This window comes from Pseudorca crassidens, chromosome 11, assembly GCF_039906515.1.
Source record: "Pseudorca crassidens isolate mPseCra1 chromosome 11, mPseCra1.hap1, whole genome shotgun sequence".
Lineage (NCBI taxonomy): Eukaryota > Metazoa > Chordata > Mammalia > Artiodactyla > Delphinidae > Pseudorca > Pseudorca crassidens.
In genome coordinates, this window is record NC_090306.1 from 85,968,088 (window position 1) to 85,989,504 (window position 21,417).

General features: G+C 38.1%; 1 protein-coding gene across 1 annotated transcript in view; it reads right to left on the reverse strand.

The window, feature by feature from the left end:
- Positions 1-386: 386 nt before the first annotated feature.
- Positions 387-21,417, reverse strand: part of SLC5A8 (solute carrier family 5 member 8) — a 66,143-nt gene continuing 45,112 nt past the window's right edge. Inside the window, exons 11-15 of the mRNA XM_067698712.1 lie at positions 15,466-15,552; positions 13,211-13,416; positions 8,441-8,544; positions 5,027-5,106; positions 387-4,769 (exon numbers count right to left, since the gene is read on the reverse strand). Of these exons, the coding sequence (XP_067554813.1) occupies positions 4,644-4,769; positions 5,027-5,106; positions 8,441-8,544; positions 13,211-13,416; positions 15,466-15,552 (603 nt within the window). The 3' untranslated portion in view covers positions 387-4,643. The remainder of the gene's footprint in view (positions 4,770-5,026; positions 5,107-8,440; positions 8,545-13,210; positions 13,417-15,465; positions 15,553-21,417) is intronic.

Genomic DNA, 21,417 nt, shown 5'->3' on the forward strand with positions numbered 1-21,417 from the left:
CCAGAATAGAAAAATCTGTGGAGATAAAAAGTAGATTAATGGTCACTTAGGGCTAATGGGGTTGGGCGAAATGGCGACTGACTGCTAATGGATATGGGGTTTCTTTGGGGGTGATTAAAATGTTCTAAGATTGTGATAAATATAAAAATATAACAATTATGAACCAGATCAGGAGACGTGGGGGATGAGATAAAAAGTTAACAACATTCATCTAATAGGAGGTAAGGAAATACAGAATAGAGAAAATGGGAGAGGGGGAATATTCAAAGAGACAATGGCTAAGAAATTTCTAGTATTAAATATGTTATTTTCTATTGTATTTTCAGATATAGTCTTAATTGCTTAAAATATAAAATATCCTTCAATGATATGTTCTACATGTTTATTTGCTTACACTTTTAAAATCCATACATAGTACATAGGAAGAGACCTTTGTGTGGTAAATAGAGTGGAAATAACTTTCTGTAAAAGCTGATAAAGTTAATTATATTCTATTTGATATTTATCCCCCAAGAATAGACAGCTGCAAAGGCACTTGTAGAGTTTAATCAGCAAGTTGAAAAGTCAGAAATGCAACCATGTTTTACATGATAATGTTCAATCTCCTCAAGTTTTTTCACAAACAATGGGCATACAACTTAAATGTAAAAGTGAATTTTACAGTGATTAAATTATACAGTGAATTTCAGTAACTAAAGGGTCATTCACTTAGTTGACTCCATATCAACAATCGTTATTGGATAAAACTCAGAATTTCCTATAAGAATCAACACAGAGAGTTACCTCCCCCACCTCAGCTCCATCCCTGTCCCACGTATCTACATCATGGACAGACACTCAGTTGTTAACAATAAACTATATTTTCTGGAATTATCATAAATAAAATTATGAAACCTTCATACTCACATATTTAATACTTCCTTCATCCTAATGTGTGTCAATATTGGAAATCATGTTAAGAAATGAAACTCTCTTTTTTAAAATAAATTTATTTATTTATTTATCTGTTTTTAGGTGCATTGGGTCTTCATTGCTGTGTGCGGTCTTTCTCTAGTTGCCGCGAGCAGGGGCTACTCTTCATTGTGGCGCGCAGGCTTCTCATTGAGGTGGCTTCTCTTGTTGCGGAACACGGGCTCTAGACACGTGGGCTTCAGTAGTTGTGGCACGCGGGCTCAGTAGTTGTGGTTTGCGGGCTCAGTAGTTGTGGTTTGCGGGCTCTAGAGCACAGGCTCAGTAGTTGTGGCGCACTGGCTTAGTTGCTCCACGGCATGTGGGATCTTCCAGGACCAGGGCTTAAACCCGTGTCCCCCGCATTGGCTGGCGGATTCTTAAACACTGTGCCACCAGGGAAGCCCAAGAAATGAAACTCTCTTAAGAGTTGTTTTCATAGTTATTCACAATTCTATAGTCCTTAATATTCTCAAAATGTTGTGAAAATATATGGTCATTATTCTGCATCGTAACATTCCATATGCTAGCAATACTTTAATCCTCACCTGTAGATGAGTCAAGGCAATTTCCTTAAAAGAACACAACCAAGGTGTGTGACTTCAGGAAAATCAAGATTTCAACCTTGGCCTCTAGGGCAGGATTTCTTGAACTCCACACTATTGATAGCTGAGGCAGGATCATTTTTTGTTGTTGTTGTGGAGGAGAAGGGCTGCCCTGTGCACCATAAGACATTTAGCAGCACCTCTGAATTCTATCCACTAGATGCCAGTAGCACCTCCTCACCAGATGTAACAACCATAAATGTATCCAGATATTTCTACATGTCCCCTGAGATGCAAAATTGCCCCATTGAGAACCACTGGTCTAGAGAGAAAATGATTGCATAAGCAACTAAATAGATGACTATACATGTACACTGTTTTATATCCTACATATAAAATTTTCTTTTCTCTATGGAGTGAATATGATTGGTCTGTAGCTTTCTTTAGAGTTTACATTCTCTCTGTTAGAATAATCCTGCTGATTCCTAACTATATTTTAGTATTTCTATGGCATATATTTTTTTAGAGTAAGGAACTATTTCCATATCATTACACTGCAAATTATTAACGGCTTATCTTCTTTCAAAACTAGCAAATAAACTTTGTCTCAAATTTTGACTCCCAATCAATTTCAATTGAAATTTTAAGTAACACTATTTGAATTAATAAAGCACTATCTGATCTTTGATGGTCACATTATTTTTGTGAGGTAGGTACGTGTTTAGTGTTAAGTTCCATCATTAGAAGAGATTAAGGATAGGTCATACAACTTATTAGTGGCAAAAGAAATAGGTAACTTACGTGACTTTTCCCTCCCATTAGCATTGTTGTGATTCAAAATAATTAAGAACATTAGATTTTTAAATTTACATTAACATTTTACCTTTATTTGGTTTAACCCAAAGATTTAGATAAGATAAATAATTTTTAATAATTAATAGTAACATTACTTTGATTTCTTAAGATAGAAATCTGGTACTCTCATGTGTTATAAAAGTAAAATAGTGACAATTCCTAATGTCACAAAGATTTTCCTAAAAGCAAGTGGACAAGAATGGAAGTGTTATATCTCTCATTAAGAATATAGGGCTTCCCTGGTGGCGCAGTGGTTGAGAGTCCGCCTGCCGATGCTGGGGACACGGGTTCATGCCCCGGTCCGGGAAGATCCCACATGCCGCAGAGCAGCTGGGCCCGTGAGCCATGGCCGCTGAGCCTGCGCGTCCGGAGCCTATGCTCCGCAACGGGAGAGGCCACAATAGTGAGAGGCCCGCGTACCGCAAAAAAAAAAAAAAAGGATATATTCCATAACTCCTTGGCAGTCAGAAAAGAGAAAAGATTATTTAAATAACCTGATTTTGATTTCCAAAATTGAAGGAAAGTACACACATGTGCATTAGAATTACTAAATAAATAACAATTGTTCAAATCACACTCACATAAAACAAATAAGATTATATCTTCCTACTCATTAAAAAATCATAGGAAGAGTTACAAAGTTTGACGGATGCTTACAAATATGTTGATTAAAAAATAACAACTATACACATAGAAAATATGTGAATATATCATTAATTTAAATGTATAAATCTCTTTGCTTTAGATTAATGCTATTTTTTATTAGTTTCTTAATAACATGAATAAAACATTAACATTAAAAACATTTCTTAATGTTTTTAATTGCCAACCTCTGTACAGCATGCTCACCTAAATATCAGACAATAAGCAAAAATTATTTAATCATAAAATATTTTAATGTACCTAAATATTTCACACATTATTATTTTAAAACAGTGTAATGCTTAAAAAAAAACCCTTCTAAACAGTATCTAATGTGTGAACTGTAGAAAAAAAATAAGTTATTGATGAAAGCCTGTAACCAAAGTCTTAGCTAGAAATGTAGGAAAATAAACAAAGTAAACTTTGAGATTACTACTTAAAATTTTAAAGCATGGAACATAGCATATATCCAGTAATTCTGGAACACTAAACAAAAATAGTCGTATTTGCCTATGTAATTTAGCTCATCAACCAGGTGGATACCTTGGAATTCAATATGTCTAAGCATATGTACATTTAAATTTAAATCATTGCAAATTAGTTGACATTCAGCTTCATAGCATTCAATGGAATCATCTAATTCCACAGAGCTTACCCATTTTTAATTGTGTAAATGTTCTTGGATCACCAAATCTGTAAGTACCTAGCTGCAAGTACTTTGGTCAGTATAAGGCTCATGGGAGTTTATATTTATAGGCCAGGACGCAGTGAACCAGGATCTGGGGTAGCATGATTCACATTGGGTGTCTCAAGACATACACAAGCCCAAGGCAATAGAGTGAACAGGAAATCAGGAAGGCGAGCAAAGGTAATATGTGCAACAAAACCAAAGTTAGTGGCTGAGAAACCAGGAATCCAGATAAGAACCAGAGTCTAAGAAAGGCAATATGAGCAGCCAATGGCCAGGAACTCTAGTTAACAAGCAAAAAGGCACAAGAGATGCATAGCACCAAAAAGACCTTGACCGTTGGGCCCATGTTCTGTCCCAAACAGGATGCTTCTTGATTACCACCCTCCCGAGCCAGAATCAATTCCAAGATTAAACGTGCCCTGGGCTTACAGGGGTTGATGAGAAGCAAAGATCGAGACAGCACAGACCTGTCATTTCATTGCTCCCTAAGAATAGAGTATGTGGTAGGAGGGAGAAAGGTCCTTTTCAATATTAATTATGATTTCGGCAAACTCCAAAATATATGCTAGCACCAAATGCAGGGAAATATTTTTAATGATGCCCTAATTTAAGAATATGCTTTTGACCATCGAGTACGTGTGTATATGTGTGTATTAGCTTTTCAGCACATATGTAGTCACAACTTTCAAAACTTTCACAACTTGCACAACTACAGCTTCACTGATATAATAGTAGAGAGATAGAGGAAAATACTGATGCTGAAACTCTTACATTCAGAGTAGCATCAATTAATGAGTATAGAAAGTAAAAGTCAAAATTTGCTTTAACAAAAATGTATCCCCCCCCCAAAGTTCCCCAAAACACTCATGATAGGACAAAAAAAAATCTAGACCTGATCCAATTATCTTAAAAAACATATAAAACTGGGACACTGTTTAAGATAATTTAGCATCACAGCTGCTTCACAAACGAGTCCCATTGATCTTGCCACTTTGATCTGTGCAGTTCAATTCAATATGGTTGAAGCCAGGATTATCAGTTCCATCATCTTCTACTGGATGAGATTTATAGTCTAAAACTTGCTTCTTCTAAAAGAAAATGTTAACATGGTGATTAGAAAAAAGAAACTGTTCGTTCAACTCTAAATAATTGTTACTACTACTTTTCTTTCTCTAAATCAGCTTCATAGTCTATTGAGGCAGAGATAAACAACAGAAATAAATCATTTAAAAAAGGAAGGCAAATACCTTCCTTGTCCAAAAGAAAGTCTGAGGAGTAACTAGTATTCTGTCCTGGTGATAAAAGCACAGTCTTACTAATTTAAGGAAAAAGAAAGCCAACTCACTTTCTTAAAAATGTCAAAATTGGATAAAAAGTCCTCTTTGGTTAGTAGGAATCTGGGGTCTATGTTTTGTTTTCTTCCTCCTGAAAAACATACGTTATTTACATTGTTAAAAAGATATCTGTAACTACCCAGCGACGGACCATCATACACACATTTAACTTGGGCACATTCACTTCTATGCACTTATAAAACACAAAGAGAAAGAGTCTTTTAAATAGTGCTGGAGACTTAGCCTACCATTTCTCTTCCCTCAGTCAGTCTCAGATTCTGCAAGCCTGTCAGTGATACATATGAGTCTAGTGTTTAAAGATAAATAAGGTGATTGTTAAATGCAAGCCAACTGTCTCATCTGGTATCAACTAGGGAAGAGTCATCTGGCCCAATACTGGTAGGAAAACTGGTTTAAATGCATCCTTCATGATCTACCAATAAAATATCAAACCTCTGCTTGGTGGAGTTGCCCTTCCCCAGTTTAGTGGCTATGAATGTGTGAAGAAATGCAGGAAATTATGAATTGTTGGATAAATTATTTAAATGAAAACCAGTATGATGATAGGTGTTTGATCCAAATTCTCTTCCCTAAAGTTTTGCTCTACAAAAATTATTCTTTGGCTCGGTATTTTATTTGTGAATCAGAGAGGAGGTTTTAAAACTGTGTATCTCAAAGAGTTGTTCTCCAACTACCTCTATCCAAATCACCTAGGAGATGTACTGAACATGCAGATTCCTGGATTCCAACCTGGACTGACCCAATTAGAACCTCTGTGGGTGGAGCCACTGAGTCCTGATTTTTACCAAATTTCCAAGGTGATTCTTCTGCCCTCTAAAGTTTGAGAAACACCATTTTAGTATAAATACTAGATTTTTCATTAAGGGAACCTCTGTTGTTCAGGAGATGGGTTCAACCTTAAATTAATTCATTCAATATCGTTGAGTGCCTACCATGTTCTAGAGACTCTACCAGGTGCTGGAGAGACAGAGATGAATAAAATAATCACTGCACTCATAGCTCATAGTCCAGGTAGGAAAATATTTACCCCACTTTACCAGTGAAGAGACACATTCATGGTGCACCATCTGTGATTAGGTGAAGCTGAAATGCCAACCAAGTCTGTTTGGCCTGAATTCCTACATATTCCTAGTATCCTACAGTAGATCTTTAAATATATTTCCCAAGGAGCATCAGGATTTTATGCTTCTAGACTTTTTTTGCAAGGTTCTCACTGATGGTATGAAGTAGGAATAAGTTATATATGAGATTAATGAAGTTGAAGTGTTTTTTAATCACTGGATGCCTGTTCACCTTCACTTTTTAAAGCAAAAGATAAAGCTGTAGAAGGTTATCAGAATCAAAGTATTTAAGGGGGAGAAAAAGGAGCACTCAGAGGGAGTACTCTGACACTGCCATTTTTTTAAAGGAAAAAAAAAAGGGTTGAAAAAGGACCAAAGGTCAAATAGGAAAAGGAGATTGGTTAGGTGTGTTCCAGATCTGAACAGTTGGGTTATTGGTGAGAAAAGTTTAAGATCTGTCTTAAAATATATCACAACAGATAAGAGAGTAAACCTACTGTGCTGGAAATTTTACTTACGAGAAAAAGCATAGTCCTTTTTGAAATGAAAGAGAATAGTTTAAACAACTGTTTGAGAGGTAACAAATAGCTACAAACATTATTATAAGTTTACAATAATTATACATTGTAATGTCTAAATTATAATTATATAATGTTAATATAATCATTGATACAATTATATTAATATCACCACTAATTATTAATATAATTTATTAATTATAAATACACATCCTGTGATATAAGTATCCCAGAAGTTTCAAAGACAGTGCTATCCAGGTCCCAAAAAACAATGAGAGACGGTAGAATTCTAGAAAGTAGCACCGTGCTGGTAGATTTACAGCATAAAGCAAACAAAGGCATCAGGCATACTTGGACAAATTATAGGATTTCCGACGAGTCATAACACATTGAATAAAGAAGGCAGGGGAGCTGCCTCCCCCTGCTTGGTTGCGCTGGATGTGTATGTGTGAGGAAACGTGGGAAATGAGGGAGCCCAGCACTCCTCCCTAACTCCACACTACTGCCCTGCCCCAAGCCACTGTGACTGCTCACGTGGGCTACTGCAATAGCCTCTACCTGCCCTCCTTCCCTTACAGAGTATTCTCAAAACTGAATCAGAGCACTCCTTTGAAAGTTACTGGAGAAGTCATTTTAAAAATAACCCATGTAGTAAACCTAAGAGACACAGAGATGGAAAGTAGGAGAGAAAAGATAAGAAAATCAGAAGGACTGTCCAAGTTTAAAACATATGACTAACAGGAGTTTCCAGAAAGAGAAAACAGAAAATGGCAGGAAATTACAAAAGAAATAATATAGGAAAGTGCCCTAGAACTGCAGGACATGGGTCTTCAGATTGAAACCCTCCTGAGAGGCTAGGGCGAGGCAGTCATTGTGAAATGGGTCACATGCGAACGGGCAGCAGGCAGCAGGGCACTGGTATTCTCAACAGTAACAAGGCAAGTCGAAGAGAAGTAACACAGCCTCCAGGAACAAGAAAGTTACTCTCAACCTAGGATCCTCTACTCAAATTATCAGCAATTATCAAGCATAAGGAGGAATTAAAGACTTTTTTTTTTTTCAGCTATGCAATGTTTCCAAGATCTCTTGTCCACCCGTTCTCAAGAATGTGCTATAGGATGTGCCCCATCCAGTTGAGGGTGTAAACAAGAATTAGGAGTAATGGGATACAGGCAGCAGGGAATCCAACACTGGAGGGAGACCAAGAGAATTCACAGAACGAGGACAAAATGAAGTCCCAGGTAACAGTTCTATAGCAGTCCCAGAGAGCTGTGTATGCTATAATATTGGTTTGATTTCCTTTAACAATTATTCTTTTAAAGGTTATGAACATCTGAGAAAGGCTTCACACTATGTTTAGATATAAAGATCACAATTATTATTCCTTACATGTGTATACTTCTTTACAAAGCGCCAGTGCAGGACAGTGAGACGGTCATGGCGCAGAGCTATTGTAATGGTATGTGTAAAATCCCTAGCATTGTAGTAGCTATACACAATTTCTTCAAGCCTTTTATTTTTGTCTTACAGAGACCTGTGCGATAGGCAGGCCAATTATTATCCGCATTTTATACACAGGATAGCTAAGGCTCAGAGTAGCTATGTAGGAGCTATAAGTTCTTTCAGCTAATAAATGGCATAACAAAGATTCAAATTGAGGTGGGTCTTCTGTTTTCAAGACCAGGCCGTAAAATTTCCCATGAGGAAGATGGAACAAATAATTAAACTAGTTGTTAGGACTATAGTAAAATAACATAAATACTTATAAAACAGATATAGTAAAAACTAATGTAACGGTAATACAGCAATACTAATGTTTAGTTACCTGTTGATAAGCTGATAAGCATTCCCACAAATAACGTTACCAAAGTTCCAACAGTACTGAAGTAGAGATATGATAAAGAATACCAGTTATCCATCAGTGGAGTCCTAAGAGAGAGCAAAAGCATAACCGTAAGATTTCATGCATGCTACTAGCAGCTAACAGTATGTGTCAATAAACCTCATGGCAAAGTCAAAATATAATATTTAATCATGTTTTTAACGTCCATATCTGCTGTTCCAATTTTATCTTACTGGATCAGGAATTAAAAGTATGACTTAATCTTAACCACATACTAGAATACTAAATGTCCATGTTTATTCATTCAACTCTGCTTTGTGTCCCAGGTACTGTTCTTGTTACTGGAAAGTCTGCCATAAAAAAGCTGGATAAGGTTGTTCCTGCCCTCAGAAAGTTTACATTCTAATAGAGAAATGTAATGAACAAGTAAACAAATTAATGAACATAATAATTCCCACTGGTGGAAAGTATATAAGGAAAATGAAACAAGGTAATGTGACATTAACAGGGTAGAAAAAAGGAACTACACTACAAGGAGTGGTCAGGGAAAGTCTTTGTGAAGAAGAGACATTTGAACTGAGATCTGAATAACAAAAGTTCTTGAGAAAGCATTCCAGAGAGAGGTAAACACCAGCAGATGGTAGCATAACGAACACGATATAGAATGGTACAAGATGAGCTAGAGGTCTTTTCGTAGGACTTGGATGAGTTTGGACCTTACTCTCTGGATAGCAGCACACATTGCAGTATTTTTATTTTATTTTTTAAATTTACATTTTATTAGAGTTGATGTGTAATATTATATGTTACAGGTGTACAATATAGTGATTCATAAGTTTTAAAGGTTATACTCCATTTATATTCATTATAAAATATTGGCTATACTCCCCATGTTATACAATGTATCCTTGTAGCTTATTTTATACCTAGTAGTTTGTACCTCTTAATCCCCTACCCCTATATTGCCCCTCTCCCCCTTCCCTCTCCCCACTGGCAACCACCAGTATGTTCTCTATATCTGTGAATCTGCTTCTTTTTTGTTATAGTCACTAGTATGTTATGTTTTTTAGATTCCACATATAAGCGATATCATACAGTATCTGTCTTTGTCTGACTTATTTCACTTCCATTTGCAGCAACATGGATGAACTTGGAGGGCACATTGCAGTATTTTAAGTGGAGGAGTGACATGACCTGATCTGCTTCTAAAACAATTGCTCTAAGATTCCACTTTCAGCTTTGATAGAGTGGACCCACCATCCTGCCAAGAACAAAATATGAAAACCGGGAAATGGGAGGAGGCAGGTTTTTGAAGACCTCAGAGAGATCATGGCAGTTAGAACTTGAGAAGCCAACATCCCAGAAAGAAGGGAAAAATAGAGGTGAGCCAGGTAAATTAAGATAATGTGATATATTGGGCCAAAGACAGACAAAATAGAACCGAATAGAAAACTGAAAAACAGACCCACAGAAAAATAGACATTTGGTTTATGTCAAAGTTGCCACTGCATTGCAAAGTGGGGTAAAAGGAGGCTCCGTTCAATAAATGGTGCTTGGTTAACAGAATATCCATATGGGTCATTTTTAAGTCGTTTGTCATTTACAGACAGTTCTGGGTGTACTCTGATGCCTTCGCAAAAATGTTCCTAGAAAAGGGTTTCATCTTCAAGGAATTCATGGAAAAGACTCTGACAGGTACAGGTTTCTGGTAACTGGCTATACTGCTGAACTGAATGAATAAGCATTTTCAGAACTCTAATGGAAAACTGATGAATTCATAAAAGTGCTAACAAAAGATCAAGATGAAAAAAACTAATTACATGGGACTGAGTGAATTGATGAGGATGATTATAATTTTTGTGACTTTCTGTTTGAATAAAAAAAAATCCCACAAGGACTCAGAGGCAAAAAATATACAAATCAATTTTCACTGCAAAGTAAAGGAGCTGTTACAGTGGAGGATTACTGGACTGAATGTCAGTATTATGACATAGTATGAGTGTGTTTCGTGTTTGGTAATTGCAATCATCGTTGCTTTTGTTGTGGCCATCCATTTACAATGCTTGGTGTCAGTTTATTTATCTCTTGTAAAAATAAAATACAGTGTGTGTGTGTGAGTTATGAAAAAAAAAACAACAAAAAAAATGGTTCTTCTAGTCCAAAAAAAAAGAATATCCATATGGGAAAAAATGAATCTTGATCACTTGAAATCAATTCTGAAGTGGATTACATTTCCCAAGTGGAAATGGTGAACAAGAAAGCTTTCAAATAAAAAAATAGAGGAATAGCTTTATGACCTCAGGGTAGGCAAAGATTTCTTAAATGGAATTCACAAAGGACTAACCATATAGGAAAAGACTGATAAGTTGAACTCAATTAAAATTAAGAAATTCTGACCACTAAAAAGCATCACTAAGAGAGCAAAAAGGCAAGCCAGAGAGTGGGAGAAAAATATTTTCAAAACTTATCTTGTATTTAGAATATATCAAGAAATCCTAAATAAATAAGAAAAGGACAGAGTACCCATTTAAAAATGGACCAAAGATTTCAACAGACAAGCCACAAAAGTAGTTACACGAATGGCCAATAAACATGTAAAAAGGTATTGAACTTCATTAATCATAAGGGAAATGCAAGTTAAAAGCACAACAAGCTACCAATATGTACCCATCAAGTACTAGAAACTCAAATAAAAACTGAATCTGGGTAATTGAAACCCAATACCTAGGCAAACAAAACGTATCTTACTTCACCTTTAGCTGTGCGTTCATTCCCCTTGGACTCTAGCCATACTGAACTATGCATGATTTCCTAAGATGCCATGTGGCTTCAGGCCTTCATGCCTCTGCATATGTTGCCTTCGTTCTGCAACATACACTCCATCTTCCTTTTGTTCCCACTGCCCAATCCTGTTCACCTGAGTAACTCCAGTTCATGGAATACTTCTCTAAGAAGCATCTTCCACCCAGGAAGAGTTAGGCTCTTCCTCCTCCTGGATCCCATGAGAGCCTATGAATACTACTGTTCACAACATTGTTTAATTGTTTATTCTCTTGTTCAACTTCTCTTCTGGTCGCTTTCTGTGACAAGAATAACTTTCCAGACCTTCTCCTCTAGCCAACTTCTGCATTCTTCAAGTATTAGTAGATCTTGAAGTCTGTGCTAATCTACACTCCAACTTTGTTTATAATCATTCTTTTAACAAATACTTTCAACTATTTATTAGCTAGTTATTATACTTATCATGCGTACTGAGTTCCTCGTTTTGTGTATAGTGGCATGTTCTCTCCAGCTAGATTATAATTGCCTGGAAGGCAGGAACCACGGTGGATGGGAGGGGAAGACTGTCTATGGATATTACATAAATGGTTAGCCCAGTGCCGGGTGCATAGTTCATGCTCAAAAATTCTTGTTTATTAGCTGAGTTATTTTATAAATAAGCTAACATATAAAAGTGATTGTTATGGTACCAGGCACATAGTAAACCTCAGCTAATTTATTTGACCTCAGCTAATTTATTTGTTTCAGAAATCCGAATAACCAATTTGCCTTACTCTTTTAAATTGAAAGAGACATTTACATAATCAGGACAAATGCTAAGCAAAATTGTAAAACAAAAAGCACGACTTCAACGTCCTCCTACTTACACTTAATTAATAATTGCTCCCTTTTTCACTCTCTAATGACTTCCTGACTACCCCCCCCCCAACATTAGTGCATTCATGCTTATCCGGACTACTCACTGTATTTCTGTGCACCCCTCTCACCACAGCACCCCACCTAGTCGAACCTTCCCCCATATATGCCTCAGGCTCTGGAACTATCTTTTCTCTCTACCCATGCAGAGTTTACCAGCCTTGAACTCCCACTGACAAGTGTTCTCACTGCTGAATTCCCTCTGGGACATAAATCACCAATGATGTTTATATGTATGGTCACATTCTTTCTCTCAGGAGTGTGTCCATTTTAAGACGGAGATGCCATGTCTTGTCTTTAATGGAATGATTCTCCAATGGTTTCATTCTAGGCAAGCTGGAGCTGGGGCAATACTTTAGGGGAAGTGGCCTCATCTTTGTATTCCTTGAATGTATCCATGCGTTTTGTGGATATATATCAATACATCTCCACTAAGGGGAGTCTTGCCCTCACATCCACTGTGCGGTGAAATAGTGATATAAAAAAAGGTCTACATCATTTCATTAAATCAGACAATATCAATATCCAGAAGCTCAAAAAAGTACTGCATAACTGAAAACTCTAGCAGGAAGATCACCGCTGTGACTTATTGCCAACGCTCTAAAGATATGGCATCTTTAAAACTGAACAAATAGCAATTACCCAACATATTTAAACTGTAGCTTTTAGCTGGTAAAGGCTATACTTCAAAAACTATATATGCAATGTGTCTTTTAGCATTTTACTTTTCATTTTAAAGGTTTTTCAGTGTACAGAGGCATTTTTTCATTCAACTGGAGCCAGTATTTATTAGCATTTACCCATAAAAGAATTTTTTTTGTTACTATTCAAGTCTCCTCTGCATCTGTGGGTGAGGTAGACGTTTCTATTGAAACTAAGAAAATATGGCATTTTTTGCTATTTCTGAACAAAATATCATAGCCAGAAAGCCACATGGGCTCTCCCCATTTCAGAATTAGGCAAAATCACAGTGCTGAAGGCAAGAAAAGCAACTGGGGTTCTCTACCTGTCACACACATTTTAAAAAATACAACAGTATAAAGCTCAGTTCAGTACCTTTCAACGTTGTACACTTGAAAAGCACTGGTAGAAAATGGCACTTCTGTGGTTGTCATCCAATCTGTCCCATTGTATGTGCTGTTACAGCCGTAGGTTTCAAGGCTTAATGGCATAGTTCTCTCAGGAAGTGGAGGATAAAGTTGAGCTCCAATTCCGACCCACAAAGAAATGGTAAACCCAGCCAGCAGACCCACAAGTGCTCCCTGCAAAACAGGAGTACTTCTCAAAAAAAATAATACAGTTTGCTTTGAAATGGAAATTAACATTAGGAGCTTAAGCTCAACATGGTCCAAGTCAAATTTACCAGTCCCCTCCTAAAACTCTTTTCCCCTGTAAGCTCCTTGCCTCTTGCCAAGAGCAGCATGGGTCCCTGGTCCCTCAGCCCAAAGCCCTGGGGTCTCTGGAACCCCCCATATAATTCGTATCTCTATCTCGCCAATCACCAATTCCTGCCCATTTTTCTTTTCCTTTGTCTCATAATTCCATTCCTTCCACTCTGTTTCCATGGCCAGCACTCTGTTTTGGCCTCCTTGTCTCTTTACACCCAATAACTACAACAGTCATGCAGCTGACTTCAGGCCAACTGTTCCCTCTATTTTCATTTAATCTGTGAAAAAATGGCATGCCATCTGAGCAGCAACAGACACGAAGAAGAAAACATCCACAGAATTTATTCCTATACATAGCAACATGCATGTCTGTAACTGTACTGCAGGAAAATTAGGGGAAAATAGCCAGCTGTTTTCACAAATGACTGCAATGGTACATTACATACAACCAAACCATCTCTAGAGATAAGTGGAGATTTCCTCTCTGAAGACATTTGGTTTCCCAGTCTTTGGAAGACGTGGGTTCCCCTGCCTGCTTTTCACCAGTAATCCAAGTATTTTTGATCAGTCAGTCAGTCCTTGAATGATTTAAGCCCTAGTTCCAAATGATGGAGATGAAAGCAAATCTTGAGCTGGGAAGCGCCTTCCTCTGTGGTGAAATTTCTCCCCTTTCTTTAAGAATAATGATCAGATATTACGACAGGAATAACAGTTCTTACTTCCCCTTCTAAGGGCGTGTTGGACCTAGTCAGCTATAGCATTTCTGGAGGCAACTCATGGTGGAAATAAATGTCAAAAATCAAAAGTCAGTCTTCTTTTAACATTTCAGGCACTCAACAAACCACTATGCATTTCATAATGCAAAGAATCCCATCAAAGCTTCAACATTCTGAGGTGACACAAACTGCTCTTTCATTTTGATTAATTTCTGCCAAACTAGCTTTTCATATGACACTTTGTTGAGAATTATTGTTAACAATAATAACGATGATAATAGCCCTTATTAGTATCTGCCTTACCAATTCCTAATGCCTCATGAGGAAAATGGAATTCTAAATGTAAAGTCATAGTTCTGCAGTTATTCCCCATCTGTCTGAAACAACCACACATACATTACCAGCTTTCCCTGAACTTCAGCTTACAGCAGGACTGAACTAGTGGAGTTCCTCCTGGATTTCAGAGAAGTAATTTCAATTTCACTTATTCTAAACAAAACTTGGCCTCAAAGCACAGATATGTCTATGTAGAAGAAATGAGCTATTACCTCTTTCTGAATACAATTCCCAGTTATAATCACTCCTTTGGGTCTAAAACCATGTTGGTGGAGCTACATCTTTAAATATCAGGAGTGTAAATTTTCTGACCAAAGTGCTGAAGATTTTATCCTATTTCTTCTCTTCACTGTACTCCGGCTAGTCAGGTATCCTCAGCTCTACTGCCCTGAAATCTTGCATATCTGAGCCTGTCGATCTCCTTTAAATCCTAGTGGTTAATTTTCAAGAACGGCAAAAAAGTAGATGCATACAAAATGTTGTTCCTTTAGTTATATAATATTCATGATATATATTGTAGTATATATTATATATCATATTGTATATTGTTTTATAATATATATCCTTTAGTTATGTTATATAATACTCTATAACATATTGTATTTATAAATATCATGTTATATAATTTAATTGTATGATATTCATAATATATATTATTCTGGTAGTTTCCATTTAGTTTCACACATGCAGGGTCCCAATGCATAGTACGTTCATTGCGTATCCCAGCAAAGTCAATATGAGTAATTTAAGACATCCAGACAGGTCACTAATGACAAATATCAAAGGAACCATATCTTTACAATTGAGAAAAAATTATAGAGGCGCTACTGCAGTTGGAAAAGTAGGCTTTACATTCATTTTTAATACTTACTATTGAGTTGGCAAAGGGAACCAAAATCCCCAAAGCAAATAAGCCCAGAAGTGGTCCCCCAACCATGCCAAATATGCTGAGTGCGGCCTACAAAAATAATAAAAAGTCATCAGTTAGCAATCTCAAATTCAAAGTTAAAATGCTTTAATGTAATTTCATCAGGATGAGGATTTAAAGTATTCAGCCTCCTCCTGACATTCATGGCAGCCTTGCCATTGACAAAGAGAACTTGGAAGCTTCTTCTCAGTCGCAAGTTCCATCAGTTCATTCAAGTACCCTCAATAAGAAAAGCAAAATGCAAAGAGGTTAGAGAATCATGAAACAAGAGGGACACTACTCCTCCTGGTATTGTTCTTGTAGATATTAATGATCAACCACATCACTTCTTTGTGCCTTGGTAGTCTCAAAATCCCCTGCAAAAGCAGATTGTGGATAAGTACTGCTAAGAGACCACAGGTGGCAATGAAACCCAATGCTATCCTTGATTTCCTAAGGAAAGAATAGAATGAGAAGTATGGTTAAAAAAAAGATTGGGGGCAATCGGGAAGATGGCGGAAGAGTAAGACGCGGAGATCACCTTCCTCCTCACAGGTACACCAGAAATACATCTACACGTGGAACAACTCCTACAGAACACCTACTGAACGCTGGCAGAAGACCTCACACCTCCCCAAAGGCAAGAAACTCCCCACGTACCTGGGTAGGGAAAAAGAAAAAAGAATAAGCAGAGACAAAAGGATAGGGACGGGACCTGCACCAGTGGGAGGGAGCTGTGAAGGAGGAAACGTTTCCATACACTAGGAAGCCCCTTCGCGGGCAGAGGCTGCGGGTGGCGGAGGGGGAAAGCTTCAGGGCCGCGGAGGAGAGCACAGCAACAGGGGTGCGGAGAGCAAAGCGGGGAGATTCCCCGCACAGAGGATCGGTGCCGACCGGCACTCACCAGCCCAAGAGGCTTGTCTGCTCACCCACCGGGGCGGGCGGGGCTGGGAGGCTTCGGTCGGAGCGCAGGGAGAGGACTGGTGTTGGCGGCGTGAACACAGCCTGAAGAGGGCTAGTGCGCCACGGCTAGCCGGGAGGGAGTCTGGGGAAAAGTCTGTAGCTGCCGAAGAGGCAAGAGACTTTTTCTTCCCTCTTTGTTTCCTGGTGCGCAAAGAGAGGGGATTAAGAGCGCTGCTTAAAGGAGCTCCACAGACGGGCGCGAGCCGCGGCTTACAGCGTGGGCCCCAGAGACGGGCATGAGACGCTAAGGCTGCTGCTGTCGCCACCAAGAAGCCTGTGTGCGAGCACAGGTCACTATCCACACCACCCCTCCCGGGAGCCTGTGCAGCTCGCCACTTCCAGGGTCCCAAGATCCAGGGACAACTTCCCTGGGAGAACGCACGGCGCGCCTCAGGCTGGTGCAACGTCACGCCGGCCTCTGCCACCGCAGGCTCATCACGCATCCACACCCCTCCCTCCCCCACGTCCTGAATGAGCCCCCGAAGCAGCTGCTCCTTTAACCCCGTCCTGTCTGAGCGAAGAACAGACGCCTTCCGGCAACCTACACGCAGAGGCAGGGCCAAATCCAAAGCTGAGCCCCGGGAGCTGTGCGAACAAAGAAGAGAAAGGGAAATCTCTCCCAGCAGCCTCAGAAGCAGTGGATTAAAGCTCCACAATCAACTTGATGTGCCCTGCATCTCTGGAATACCTGAATAGACAATGAATCATCCCAAATTGAGGAGGTGGACTTTCAGAGCAAGATTTATTATTTTTTCCCATTTCCCTCTTTTTGTGAATGTGTATGTGTATGCCTCTGTGTGAGATTTTGTCTGTATAGCTTTGCTTTCACCATTTGTCCTAGGGTTCTATTTGTCTGGTTTTCAAAAAAATTTTTTTTTCTTAATAATTATTTTTTCTTTTAATAACTTTATTTTAATTTTTCCTTCCTTCCTTCCTCCCTTCCTTCCTCCCTCCCTCCCTCCCTTCCTTTCTTTCTTCTTTTTCTCCCTTTTACTCTGAGCTGGGTGGATGAAAGGCTCTTGGTGCTGCAGCCAGGAGTCACTGCTGTGCCTCTGAGGTAGGAGAGCCAACTTCAGGACACTGGTCTACAAGACACCTCCAAGCTCCAAATAATATCAAACGTGAAAATCTCCCAGAGATCTCCATCTCAACACCAGCACCCAGCTTCACTCAACGACCAGCAAGCTACAGTGCTGGACACCTCTATGCCAAACAACAAGCAAGACAGGAACACAACCCCACCCATTAGCAGAGAGGCTGCCTAAAATCATAATAAGTCCACAGACACCCCAAAACACATCTCCAGACGTGGACCTGCCTACCAGAAAGACAAGATCCAGCCTCATCCACCAGAACACAGGCACTAGTCCCCTCCACCAGGAAGCCTACACAACCCACTGAACCAACTTTAGCCACTGGGGACAGACACCAAAAACAACGGGAACTACGAACCTGCAGCCTGCAAAAAGGAGACCCCAAACACAGTAAGATAAGCAAAATGAGAAGACAGAAAAACACACAGCAGATGAAGGAATAAGATGAAAACCCACCAGACCTAACAAATGAAGAGGAAACAGGCAGTCTACCTGAAAAAGAATTCAGAATAATGATAGTAAAGATGATCCAAAATCTTGGAAATAGAATAGACAAAATGCAAGAAACATTTAACAAGGACCTAGAAGAACTAAAGATGAAACAAGCAATGATAAACAACACAATAAATGAAATGAAAAATACTCTAGATGGGATCAATAGCAGAATAACTGAGGCAAAAGAATGGATAAGTGAACTTGAAGATAAAATAGTGGAAATAACTACTGCAGAGCAGAATAAAGAAAAAAGAATGAAAAGAACTGAGGACAGTCTCAGAGACCTCTGGGACAATATTAAATGCACCAACATTCGAATTATAGGGGTTCCAAAAGAAGAAGAGAAAAAGAAAGGGACTGAGAAAATATTTGAAGAGATTATAGTTGAAAACTTCCCTAATATGGGAAAGGAATTAGTTAATCAAGTCCAGGAAGCACAGAGAGTCCATACAGGATAAATCTAAGGAGAAACATGCCAAGACACATATTAATCAAACTGTCAAAAATTAACTACAAAGAAAACATATTAAAAGCAGCAAGGGAAAAATAACACACAAGGGAATCCCCATAAGGTTAACAGCTGATTTTTCAGCAGAAACTCTGCAAGCCAGAAGGGACTGGCAAGACATATTTAAAGTGGTGAAGGAGAAAAACCTACAACCAAGATTACTCTACCCAGCAAGGGTAGATTTGATAGAGAAATTAAAACATTTACAGTCAAGCAAAAGCTGAGAGAGTTCAGCACCACCAAACCAGCTTTACAACAAATGCTAAAGGAACTTCTCTAGGCAAGAAACACAAGAGAAGGAAAAGACCTACAATAACAAACGCAAAACAATTAAGAAAATGGGAATAGGAACATACATATCTATAATTACCTTAAATGTAAATGGATTAAATGCTCCCACCAAAAGACACAGACTGGCTGAATGGATACAAAAACAAGACCCATATATATGCTGTCTACAAGAGACACACTTCAGACCTAAAGACACATACAGACTGAAAGTAAGGGGATGGAAAAATATATTCCATGCATATGGAAACCAAAGGAAAGCTGGAGTAGCAATTCTCATATCAGACAAAATAGACGTTAAAATAAAGACTATTAGAAGAGACAAAGAAGGACACTACATAATGATCAAGGGATCGATCCAAGAAGAAGATATAACAATTGTAAATATTTATGCACCCAACATAGGAGCACCTCAATACATAAGGCAAATACTAACAGCCATAAAAGGGGAAATCGACAGTAACACATTCATAGTAGGGGACTTTAACACCCCACTTTCACCAATGGACAGATCATCCAAAATGAAAATAAATAAGGAAACACAAGCTTTAAATGATACATTAAACAAGATGGACTTAATTGATATTTATAGGACATTCCATCCAAAAACAACAGAATACACATTTTTCTCAAGTGCTCATGGAACATTCTCCAGGATAGATCATACCTTGGGTCACAAATCAAGCCTTGGCAAATTTAAGAAAATTGAAATTGTATCAAGTATCTTTCCTGAACACAACGCTATGAGACTAGATATCAATTACAGGAAAAGATCTGTAAAAAATACAAACACTTGGAGCCTAAACAATACACTACTTAATAACGAAGTGATCACTGAAGAAATCAAAGAGGAAATAAAAAAATACCTAGAATCATATGATAAAGGAAACACGACGACCCAAAACCTATGGGATGCAGCAAAAGTAGTTCTAAGAGGGAAGTTTATAGCAATACAATCCTACCTTAAGAAACAGGAAACATCTCGAATAAACAACCTAACCTTGCACCTAAAGCAATTAGAGAAAGAAGAATAAAAAACCTCAAAGTTAGCAGAAGGAAAGAAATCATAAAGATCAGATCAGAAATAAATGAAAAAGAAATGAAGGTAATGATAGCAAAGATCAATAAAACTAAAAGCTGTTTCTTTGAGAAGATAAACAAAATTGATAAACCATTAGCCAGACTCATCAAGAAAAAAAGGGAGAAGACTCAAATCAATAGAATTAGAAATGAAAAAGGAGAAGTAACAACTGACACTGCAGAAATACAAAAGATCATGAGAGATTACTACAAGCAACTCTATGCCAATAAAATGGACAACTTGGAAGAAATGGACAAATTCTTAGAAATGCACAACCTGCCAAGACTGAATCAGGAAGCAATAGAAAATACGAACAGACCAATCACAAGCACTGAAATTGAAACTGATTAAAAATCTTCCAACAAACAAAAGCCCAGGACCACATGGCTTCACAGGCAAATGCTATCAAACATTTAGAGAAGAGCTAACACCTATCCTTCTCAAACTCTTCCAAAATATAGCAGAGGAAGGAACACTCGCAAACTCATTCTACGAGGCCACTATCACCCTGATACCAAAACCAGACAAGGATGTCACAAAGAAAGAAAACTACAGGCCAATATCACTGATGAACATAGATGCAAAAATCCTCAACAAAATACTAGCAAACAGAATCCAACAGCATATTAAAAGGATCATACACCATGATCAAGTGGGGTTTATCCCAGAAATGCAAGGATTCTTCAATATACGCAAATCAATCAACGTGATACACCACATTAACAAATTGAAGGAAAAAACCATATGATCATCTCAATAGATGCAGAAAAAGCTTTCGACAAAATTCAACACCCATTTATGATAAAACCCTGCAGAAAGTAGGCACAGAGGGAACTTTCCTCAACATAATAAAGGCCATATATGACAAACCCACAGCCAACATCATCCTCAATGGTGAAAAACTGAAAGCATTTCCACTAAGATCAGGAACAAGACAAGGTTGCCCACTCTCAGCACTCTTATTCAACATAGTTTTGGAAGTTTTAGCCACAGCAATCAGAGAAGAAAAGGAAATAAAAAGAATCCAAATCGGACAAGGAGAAGTAAAGCTGTCATTGTTTGCAGATGACATGATACTATATACAGAGAATCCTAAAGATGCTACCAGAAAACTAATATAGCTAATCAATGAATTTGGTAAAGTAGCAGGATACAAAATTAATGCTCAGAAATCTCTGGCATTCCTATACATTAATGATGAAAAATCTGAAAGTGAAATCAAGAAAACACTCCCATTTACCATTGCAACAAAAAGAATAAAATATCTAGGAATAAACCTACCTAAGGAGACAAAAGACCTGTATGCAGAAAATTATAAGACTGATGAAAGAAATTAAAGATGATACAAACAGATGGAGAGATATACTATGTTCTTGGATTGGAAGAACCAACATTGTGAAAATGACTCTATTACCCAAAGCAATCTACAGATTCAATGCAATCCCTATGAAACTACCACGGGCATTTTTCACAGAACTAGAACAAAA